This window comes from Larimichthys crocea, chromosome VI, assembly GCF_000972845.2.
Source record: "Larimichthys crocea isolate SSNF chromosome VI, L_crocea_2.0, whole genome shotgun sequence".
Lineage (NCBI taxonomy): Eukaryota > Metazoa > Chordata > Actinopteri > Sciaenidae > Larimichthys > Larimichthys crocea.
This window is the reverse complement of record NC_040016.1, coordinates 23,152,693-23,163,340: the sequence shown is the minus strand read 5'-3', so window position 1 is coordinate 23,163,340 and position 10,648 is coordinate 23,152,693. Positions and strand designations below refer to the sequence as shown.

The 10,648-nt window shown below is 38.7% G+C and overlaps 1 protein-coding gene across 4 annotated transcripts; it reads right to left on the bottom strand.

Moving 5' to 3' along the window:
• Positions 1-621: 621 nt before the first annotated feature.
• On the bottom strand, positions 622-10,648 carry LOC109137138 (uncharacterized). 4 transcript variants are annotated; one of them, XM_027279295.1, is made up of 7 exons: positions 7,099-10,648; positions 6,070-6,172; positions 4,475-4,687; positions 2,799-3,884; positions 2,411-2,579; positions 1,803-1,987; positions 622-654 (listed from the first exon to the last, which is right to left on the bottom strand). In XM_027279295.1, the coding sequence occupies exons 3-6, from the start codon at positions 4,683-4,685 to the stop codon at positions 1,852-1,854; spliced, it is 1,602 nt and encodes a 533-aa protein (XP_027135096.1). In that variant the 5' UTR covers positions 4,686-4,687; positions 6,070-6,172; positions 7,099-10,648; the 3' UTR covers positions 622-654; positions 1,803-1,851. The 4 variants fall into 4 exon arrangements, with proteins under 4 accessions (XP_027135096.1, XP_027135097.1, XP_027135098.1 ...); XM_027279296.1 differs by lacking the exon at positions 622-654 and having other exon boundaries at positions 1,373-1,987; positions 7,099-7,195; positions 8,399-10,648; XM_027279297.1 differs by lacking the exon at positions 622-654 and having other exon boundaries at positions 1,373-1,987; positions 7,099-7,195; positions 8,438-10,648.

The window sequence follows — 10,648 nt, the reverse complement described above, 5'->3', positions numbered from 1 at the left end:
TGGGCTGGAGTCTGGTGCAGTAAATTTTGTAAATTCTCTGTATTATCCTGTTACTCTAAGCTAATTATATTGATTGATTAGATTGCATAATTTCCATTTTTGCAGATTCCCCAAAGTAATATGGCGTTACCACATAATTCTTCATCGTATCTCAGTCTAGCCTGTCTCGCCAGACAGTAATGACTATCTCTCCATTGGGCTCATGCTCTGTATTCAACCGACATTGAAGATGTATGTGAAGATTTGACAGGACCCTCAAAACCATCCCATGGACATGAGCACCATATTTAGTTACGATAGTGCAAATAAACCCTGACCAAATCTGGAGGTAGGGAGTGCTGAGGTCCAGTTATGTCTTCAAAAGAGTGTGATTGTCTTTTTTTTGTGTTTTCTTCCTTGTCCTCCACCTCCTGATTTAACAGTGCAGGTGAGAAAGGTGTGGGGTGGAGGCCAACAGTCCCTCTACAGGTCCACATTACTCAGAGAGGTTTTATGGTTTAATGACAAAATTTATTGATCCAACAAAGATTACGTGACCAGTCAAGGTACATGGCAAATTATTGATAAAAGTCATAGTCAAAGAGAGAAACAGAAATGAAAGAGGCAGTTTCTCATCCAGGAGGTCAGTGTGTGTGTGTGTGTGTGTGTGTGTGTATATATATATATATTCAAAAGATATAGATATATTTTATCAAAAGAATCAAACACCCTCTGAAAAGTAGCTTGTGCCAAAAAGATATGTGATAAATACGTAAAACCAAGAAAAAGATTGAAATACTACCGTTTGGTTATTGGAGAAGTTACATTTCTCTTGCACTGTAAAAAAATTTTTGTCAAATTTACGGTAGAAAACTGGCAGCTGTGGTTGCCATTTTTTCACCGTAAAAATTACAGTGACATTGTATATAGCTTTACGGTAAGGTATATTTAGAAGTGTAAAAATAACAGTTTAAAAAAGTTCCAATAAAGATGAATTACTGTTAAAATAACTATGACATTGTATATGAGTTCATGGTATAACTGTTCAATTCACAGCTTAAAACTTTCGTTTTTACGGTGCATTACCATGTCACATACAGTAATTTCTCACTCTATTTTATGGTGAATTTCTGTTAAAATGTCATCAGTAATATAAAACCAAATATAGTATTCTACTGTAAAAAATAGTACTTTCTGTAAAATCTCTTACGGTAGAACTGTATCACAGTGATACAGTGAATTACCGGCAGTTGTGGTTGCCAGAATATCACTGCTTAACATACAGTAGAACACATTATAAAATAAACTTCCTACTATCATATAAAACACAGTAGACAGCGATTCAAGCAGTTGTTCTTTTTAATATTTCAAAAACTGGAGTACACTGCCATTTTTTTTTTACTTTCTAAAAAAATAAAAAAATAAATAAAAAGCACAAAAAGCGTTGTCTTTGTTACGCAGAATTGAGAATGTTAGAAACACTTTTTTGACTCTTACTTGCAATTATGTTTTATATATGTTTACAAAACTGGACTAAATTGCAATTCTTTTGACACTTTGTAAAAATAACAAAATAAAAACCACACAAAACAAGAAATGGCAGAGAAACTTACATGAAAAACTCTGAAAAATACTTACATGAAAAATTCAGTTTTCTGTAAAGAGCCTGTAACGCAACTCTGACAATGGTATGAACATTTTTTGAACCCTTATTTTCTCAATACTGGATGTGTGCGGCTATGAAGATGTGGTGTGTGTGTGTGTACCTGTAGATGTCGAGCACCCTCATGAAGGCGTGGCGTTGCTGGAGCAGGTGTAGGACGGTGTGTGTGTGTGTGTGTGTGTGTGTGTATGTGAGCTTGACCCACAGTGTTAATTAGTCTCTCTCCATTCATGATCTGCTAGATCAGCGATGAGGGTAAGGACCTTCGGGTTTACCGTCAGATGCTTCTTGTGTTTCTTCGTTTCGACTTTTGTGCCCCTCTCAGGGTTGATGTTGAAGAAACACCTTCATGAACAAAGCAAAAAAAAAAAAAGTAATTAGTTCCATTTGAAGCACAAAAACACACTGGGTGTGCAGGGTTCCAAGACAAATTCAAAGACTTTCCAGGACCAATTTCTTCACATTCAAGCACCACACGCTGAATCATGTACCATCACCTCAAGATAACAAATTCAAAGACTTTCCAGGACCAATTTCTTCAAATTCAAGCACCACACGCTGAATCATGTACCATCACCTCAAGTCAATTCAAACCCTTTGCATACGTTGTTCCACATGACCTACCGTGCGCTTCCTGAGCAAGGATTTCCCTCTGTGTCTTCAAAAAGCTCTTGAACGTCCAGCTCTTTAGAGAGCATCTCCTGTCCTGACATTCAGCCTACACTCCCCCACCCCACCCCGACACACACACACACAAGCACACCATACCTCTGAAGGAACTCCAGTGTTGATCCCAACTCGACTGGATAATGGATGTTCAGGCAGTAGAAGCTCCCAAACATTAAGTTGATGGCAGTGATGAAGTTTGTGATGCTGTCATTCACAATCTTGCCATCTATGCTTAGCATGAACAGTTTTGCACTGTAGCAGGAGGTTCCTGTGAAGATTAAAAGATCAAGTAATATTTGTCAGTTCAAAGACAACTCTGAGCTGCAGTAAATGGTTTGATTAATGCACAACATAGATGATCTTTATGGTGAAGTGTATCAATACACGATGCATCTAGATTTAAGAATCACAAACAGCCTATATTAAGGTGACATGACAATGGAGGATCCTTTTTAATCTGGAGAAAAAAAGAAAAGAAAAAACTTACCACATACAATGACGCATGGAGTCACAGGCAAGCATTCCACCTGAACTTCATCTGCCAGGGAAGTTTCTTCAACATAGTGGAACAGGCTCTCCTCTTTTTCGTTGAAGTAGGAAAGAAGCAGAAGCACCATATCCTTGATGTCATCTGAGCAGCCCTCCAACTGTCCTCTCTGGAACTTCAGCTTAGTTACTGTCTCAAAGATGCGTTTGGTCGTGTTTGCACAAACAGTTGCCATAAAATTCAAGAGCCGTTTTCCCTTTTTTTCAATACTTTTGAGGAATGTCTCTTTGAGTGGTAGTCCTGTCAGTTCCTGGTAATGGGCACACATTCCAATTTCGTAAAACAAAAAAGGCCATTCCTCCCTCAGGATTTGAAGAGCTGTTCCTTTGTTTATTGCTTTACGTTGGGAGTAGTATGTGCATTCCATAAGTGTTTTCACCTCATCTGGGCTGAAAGTGCCTTGTTCATATAGCATCTTCATTTTTTCTTTCTTTTCTTGTTGAGTCTCAAGCGTTTCAGTGACTGGCATGAACTTAACATCCCACTTTATGCAGCCATATGTGTCCTGAACGGATGCTTTTTTCTCCGCTGGGACTTCCTCTGTGTCAGAAGTATCTGACTTTGATTTACGTTTGTGTATTCTTGGGGTTGAATGTCGCTTCTTGTTGTCTATGCGGGCTTGAAGCTGCTTAACTAGACTATGATATCCTGGTCCCACTACTTCACCTTCTATCACATCTTTCAAGGACTGAGGATACTTGGCAACTAACTTTTTGGCAACTTCTGTAGAGGCTTGTTTCGTGGGAGATGCACAAACCGTCATCATCTCGGTTACAACAATGCGGATCATTTCGCGCCGTAAACTTGGGCTTGGTCTTTTGCCCCTCTCCAAATACTGCATCAAGGGTTCGGGAAATTTTTCGCAAGGAATCTCAAAGTGGTCAACCCGATCGGCAACTCTTACCAGATGGCTGGGTGAGGAAGAAGGTGAGTGTGAGGAGCGAGTGGAGGTAGGAGAGGTGAGAAGGAGTGATGGTGAAGCTGAGGGGGTGACATCTGGCTGGCTTGGGGTTACAGAGCTCTGAACTGTAAAACAAAAACAATCAAATCAATGGATTGCTGCATTTTCATTTGGTATTCAATAGCAACAAAAACAAAAAAGTCCAGATGTCCAGATCAATGTTCAGATTATGATGAAACTTGTGAGTAAGCCTACATTTTGCTTATTACATCACACAATTATTGATGAATAATTACTATATTAACACTGTAGGCATAAGTGGTAAACTTAAAATAAAGAGACTGAAGAGAAATACTCTAATCATTTTACACAAAGTTTGTTGGGATTGATAATTACTGTAGATGCAGAACACATTACAAAAGACTACACTGTATCCCAGAAACGGCTGCTGTCAGGAATCTGACAAGAAAGTATTGAAATTTGGCACTCCTACTGACTCCTCTACTGGCATCCTCTTCTGTAAGTAGGCTATAAACCATACATGCATGATAATTCATCTGTGTATCAAATGACCAAACTTGACAAATTGACATTTTTGCTTATGTAAAGGGATTTCGGTTGAGTTGTATTTCCAGTTTTTTTTTGTTTTTTTTTTAAACTACATTCTTTTTATTTTTGTTCAGTTTGGATGTTACATCTTGAGAGTTGTACTTACAGGTTTGTTTCCAAGAAGCTACAAGTCTTCTTGCTTGTATTGGTCGTAACACAGAAAGGAGATCAGCCTCTTGTACAAACTGAAAATCTTCAGTAGTCTCCACCCCTATTGACTGTAGTGTCTCATCCACAATGTTCAGAAGAGATCCAGGGAGGTCAGGTAAAACCTTGGCAATGGAACTTCTTACGTTGCTTTGGTCTCTGTCGTCCATTTCTAATACAGTAAATACAGTTTAGTTTACAACAGTATGATTTGAAAGGTTTCCATTAGGCCTATTGTGCCAACACACCATGTTTCAATGGAACCAATTGGTATCCATCCTTCCAGTAAGACGGTAAGGGATAGAAATCAGCCAAGTCATTAATGTTAAGGCAGCACATCTCTTCATTGTCTTTCTTTACTGAGTACATGTGGAAATAAGGTATGAACTCTGTATTGTATATGGAGACTATGAAATAAATGGTGTCATTTTTTATCAAAATAAGCCCTAGTTCACCAAAGTTCACAGAATCCCTTCCAGTCACAAGGAACTGTCCTTTTTTGTACAATGTACCCTTGTAGGACATTTCAACTGTAACCTTTGTGTTTATCTCACTGAAGCCAAACTCCCTGACAGCATCCTGGATTCCTTGACTATAGAGTGCTACATAAAATGGAGAACTGTCTTTAACTTGCAGAACACCCTGGCCAAGTGAGCCGGCTGAAAGATAAGCCTGCAGCATTTGATGTCTTTGAGAGAGAGTAAAGCAGAGGTTTTTGAAATTCTTTAGGTTCCTTGCACATCTCTTGAAATAACTATGTTTACTTTCAAATCTCATAGTCCAAAGTCTGATCAAGGGCCCAAATTTCAGAATAAGTGCTGGATAATGGCGTAAGTAATGATGCTTGGGTTTCAGTGTTGTGCTTGGGAAGAGAGCTTTTCTTGACTCTAAATATTCTTGAATAAGAACATCAAGAAATGCGACCTGTGAAACAGATATTTTCTGGGCACATACCATGTCTACAATGTCCTTCAGCTGTAGAGTCAACTGCCAAACATCATCAGCGGTGTCTTTCACTCTGTCACCTATTATAACAGGCAGTAGCCTCAGAAAATTCCAGTTCTGTATGGCCTGTCCTGACAGCTTTTTTGCTAGAGGTTTGACTCGACATGGCTTTGTAGAAGCATCAGACAAACAGTATTTGAACTGATAAATGCGTCGATTGAGAGTAGAGTAAGTGAACCATTTTTTTTGCTTTACGAAATATTTAAGATAAAGTGCTACGTCATATGCCAAAATGCCTTCGAAGATGTCATGCCCCAGACATGGAGGCAGACCTGGCTGACAAACATGGAAGTGGTGTAAAGAATTGAAGACAGAATCGAACTTCACTCCTTCAGATACATCTTCATTTTGGAGACGGTCAATAGCAGAATTGTACTTGTCAATTGTGCGCAATGGTCCACAAACATTTGGATTGTCACTCTGAAATTCATTTCGGGTTACTAAGCAATACCGACAAAAGTATTGTGAAGTACTGAAATTTTCTGAGAAGCCACCAATACAATGGGACCCCAAGTTGTCACCGGCAATGCAATATAATGTTCCACGTACCGTTTCATGTGATGCCAAGATTCCAGTCTCCTCCAATTCCTTCAGGTCACTCACCAATTCACTGAAAACCTTTGAATGCCCAAATGTTTTGAAGTCATTCTCTCTGCATAAAAGCACAAGTGACATATGGTCAGTGTCAGACCTCACATGTGGTGGTAAATTGGCAACAGACACATAAACAGCAAGCACTTTATGTTTAGCCTTTGCAGATCCAAGAGGATTGGCGACCTCAAATGCATCCTGATAGAGCACTAGTTTTAAACTGGATGGATTTTGGTTGAAAAACTCTTTCTGTTTAAATATCTGGCCATCACTAATGTCACTCAGAACATCTACACCTGACTCTGTTGACTGCTCTCTGATGTGTGCACTACTATTTAGCCAAAGATTTGATTCTAGCACATATTTCAATGTCTCTTTGATAGGGACATAGTAGGCAAACCGGTCTTGCCTATGTTCATCTGTTCCAAGAAGCAATTTCTTTGGCTCCACATAATGAAACATTTTTTTGAAAGTCTGATTTCTGGAGTATATAGTCCTCATCGGCCCTGTGTGGCATTCAGTAAAGAGATCAAAACCTTTCACAGAATCACAAACTTTTGTGATGTCATCATCTGACAATGATGTGTCATTCTTTAATAATGAACGAAGTCTGCTCAAAGTATATGCCTGACCTAACTCATGAATGTCTTGCATCTCCTCAACAATATTCTGAATGGTTGAAGCAGGAAGCAGAAACTTTCCCTGCAATTTCAAGTAAAACAAACTGACATTTCTGAGATAAAGATCACTAAAATTTTCTGATATATCCCCTTCCTCTGTGCCAACCTCTGTACCTACTTCATTCATTTGAGAGCAAAAGTCAGCTGATTCAGTAGAAGTGGCTACAACTGATGACTGTGGTGCAAAGTCTCTAAACATGTCACTAATGCTGCTGTCTGTAAGATCTCTGTGTTTCCGTGAAATGTGAGATGTAAATGAAGACTTAACATTGAAAACACTTGTGCATCCAGTCACTGGACAACATACCTCACGGCCTTCAGCAATATGTTCCTTCAGGTGTGCCAACAGGTTCTTGATCTCTTGGCAGTGGTGTTCACATAAGGCAACTGGGCACCTGTAAGTACTAACAACAGCACCAACATTAACAGCTTCAGGCATGTTATGTCTACGGTAAAAATGTGCTTTAAACGCTCCATATCTGAAAAATGTCTTACTACAACCTGAGCTCTGACACTTAAACAAACAATGTGGTTCATTCCTATGAAGTTTACAATGAAGAACATAACCTCTCAATGTTTTCACTGACTTTCCACAGAAATTACACCGCAACATTTCAAGCTAAATTTGTTGTTACTGAGGCTAAAACACAAAACTGATTGATTCAGTGCACTGAAATGAGGTAACTGTACCAATAGTACTAAACTTTAAGTGAATTTACACAAATGGGGCATGTGAGCTTTGTTACGTTGCCTCTAAACGTGCATGCGGTAAAGATTGAAAAATAACTTGCCATCTGATAGGTTAAACGCGACTACGCCACGCCTCTTCCTCAGACCGCGGGAAAGTAACTGGTGAACAGAGTAAAAGTAGCACATTTAAATGACTTTAATTACACTGCTCCATTTCAACGTACCACCAAAGTACCAAAACCACAACTGCAAAGACATTTATGATATAGCGAACTTGTATCAATTAAACAACACTGGGCTTAAATGTGTATTAACCAAGACAAATGGACTATGGAACAATCCTAGAACATGTTTTACTTTGCCAAAGCAGGACTACTAAAACGCCACCGAGTTTATCATGGAGGCTAGCAATGGTAAAACTAGTGATTAAAACAGCCAACCACAAAATCTGAACAAGACAACAGGCACACAAACTCGACAAGAACTTGTGGAAACGAAACACACTCTTTCAAACGAATGACATATTGGAGACGTGTTAAAACGAATATGACTTAGGTGGGCACATGGGCTAGCTTGTAGCTAATATAATTTCACACGGCAAGCAGCCTAATTAACCGGAAACTTGACACAACAGATAATATGATAATATAATCTCAACAGAAATGATGGTGAAGAGGGATTCTATCTACTGATAACAGGCACGCAAACTCAATAAGGGATTGTGGAAACTTTGCCGACACTATACACTTGTTCAAACGAATAGGCTAAGACTCATTGTGGACAGGTGGGGCTAGCTGGTAGCTAATATAATTCCACAACTACAAGCAGCCTAATGTTAACCACGAAAATTTGAAACAACAGATGAAGGGATAGTGAAGGGCAATTCTCTATACTGATAAAATGCAATCAAATGTTACCTTCCAAACAAAGAGTTGGTCGGTCCTCGGGTCTGTTACCTTTCTTTTCTCAACGTCTGTTCTTCTCTTCTCTTCACGAGTTCGAAGTGCGCGTGCACGTGCGTCTTTGAGCTCCGTCTCGAGTGATGTTCCTGTTCACCACGTTGATTCTGTCATTCCCTTTTACGAGTCGAAATAGAACATCCTTGGTCGAAATTCTTCCAAACGTTCTTGCTTAATACGTTTCCTTGATGATGACGAACCACAGTGGCTTTTCACCTCAGCTTATGTGGTCTGTTTTGCGCCATACATCGTGGAAGCCTCTTGGTCATTTTGTGTTATTTTGCATTGACCATGTCATGATAAAAGTCTATTCCTATGGCAATTTCTCACCGTTTTCCACCACAAATACCACCACATATTACAGCAGTAAAAATAACATTTAAGGTAGTTTCTTCATTAAAAGTAATGTAATGTTTATAATACAGTAATATACTATTTTGCCTTTTATCTGTCTATTACTGTTGGCATTTCACAGTTTTCCACCACAATTTCCACATATTACAAGTGTAAAAAATAAAGTTTTGGGCAGTTTTTTTGCTTTAAGGTAATTTAATATTTATACTGTGTATAATACAGCAATATACTGTTTTTAATTTTACGGTCTGATACTGTTGCCATTTCACAGTTTTTCACCCAATATTTCACATGTTAAAACAGTTAAAAATGAAGTTTTTGACAGTTTCTTGATTTAAGGTAATTTAATGTTTGTACTACAGTAATAAACTATTTTACCTTTTATGGTTTAATACTGTTGCCATTTCACAGTTATTCCCTGTAATTTTCACAGACATTTTTTACAGTGTGTGACACTATCTTTTTAACATCAGGCTTGACAGTCCTCCAAAGACTGCTTTGACAGTCAGTTCACCTCATTTTTGAGAAAACAGCTTCACATGTGTATGTTGATCTGACATGGTGACCACATACATGGCCAACACCTTCAGTGTCACCAGCGTGTGGATGTCAGTCACTTCACTTTGAACAGCCACCTCATCCACCAGCATCACCTTCTTCACGTTAGCAAATATATAGCCTAAAATAATGCGTTCTACCGTACAGGTAATACGAGTCTGTTAAAGGCACAATCTGTCAGGTAGTTTCTGCATCGTCATAAATGAACATGCTGTGTCATCACAGATTAAGGAAATACAAGCTTCTTAATAAATTACTATAGTTAGTATGTTTCTTATTTTGAAGTTTGCCTTGATGGCCTGGGCTGTCTGTTTGGGGTTTGTTCTGTGTGTTCTGATCCGGGTTTCCACCGGATTTCCTCTGCGAATCAACAAATATCTCCACCATCATCCTCCGTCCCTCTCTGTTTAATCTCATGGACGCTGTCAGATAGTGTCGGCGTGGAGGACCGGGCAGGTAATGGTGACTATTTCCCTCGTAAAGTTTCCACTAACTACAACATGCTGTGGGAAGTTATAAAGTCACTGAGTAATTAATAATAATATTATTAACTAAGTATTAATCTTGTTGAGCTCGTTTTGCCCTCGTGAAGGTTCAGTGTCTTCAATCTGACAACCTGTATGAACTTCAGTCTGACTGCAGGGTTTGAATTTGAGCTGTGCTTTCAGATCTTACATATTGTACTTTTAACACTAACAAAGACAAAAAATAACAAATTATAGGAAAGGAAACGAAAATATATGAATAATAATAATATTACACAGGATAGAATATTAATTTTATTTTATTTTACCAGTTCATCTTAAATTCTGGCCCTTGGACAAATGTAGTTGATGACCCCTGGAATACAGTAACAATATGTAACTTTCTATGTAATACTAATATCTAGTGGCTAAAATGGGAATCATCTCCTCCCACCTCAGAGAGAGAGAGAGAAATAAACTCCCCTTTAAACTCCAGTAAAGGAAACATGACACACAACAGTACTGTGGTCTTGTATGGTGGCCCTGAGAGCTCAATGAGCTGCAACCTAAGAAAACAGAAATCTACAAAGTATGAGCAGATTACAAAAACATCTTCAGCTGCGCAGCATTTAGTAAAAACTGCTCCATGAAACAAACAAATCTTAAGTTGAGTTTATTTGACAGATGTCAATAACCAGACTTGGACTCAGGCCCTGTTTACACGTACACGGGTATTTTTAAAAACGGAGACATTTCCCTTCGTTTGTATCTTTTACACGCAAACGGTGAATTCGCCTCTGAAAACGAGAGTGGAGATTCTGGAAAACTCCGT

Bases quoted from the DNA above. Each gene is read 5' to 3' on its own strand.
- LOC109137138 (XM_027279295.1), bottom strand. From the start codon at position 4,685: ATGGACGACAGAGACCAAAGCAACGTAAGAAGTTCCATTGCCAAGGTT. The intron at 2,580-2,798 runs GTAAGTTTTTTC...TAATCTTCACAG, and splicing joins TCCATGCGTCATTGTATGTG to GAACCTCCTGCTACAGTGCA. The intron at 1,988-2,410 runs GTATGGTGTGCT...TTGTTCATGAAG, and splicing joins ACACTGGAGTTCCTTCAGAG to GTGTTTCTTCAACATCAACC.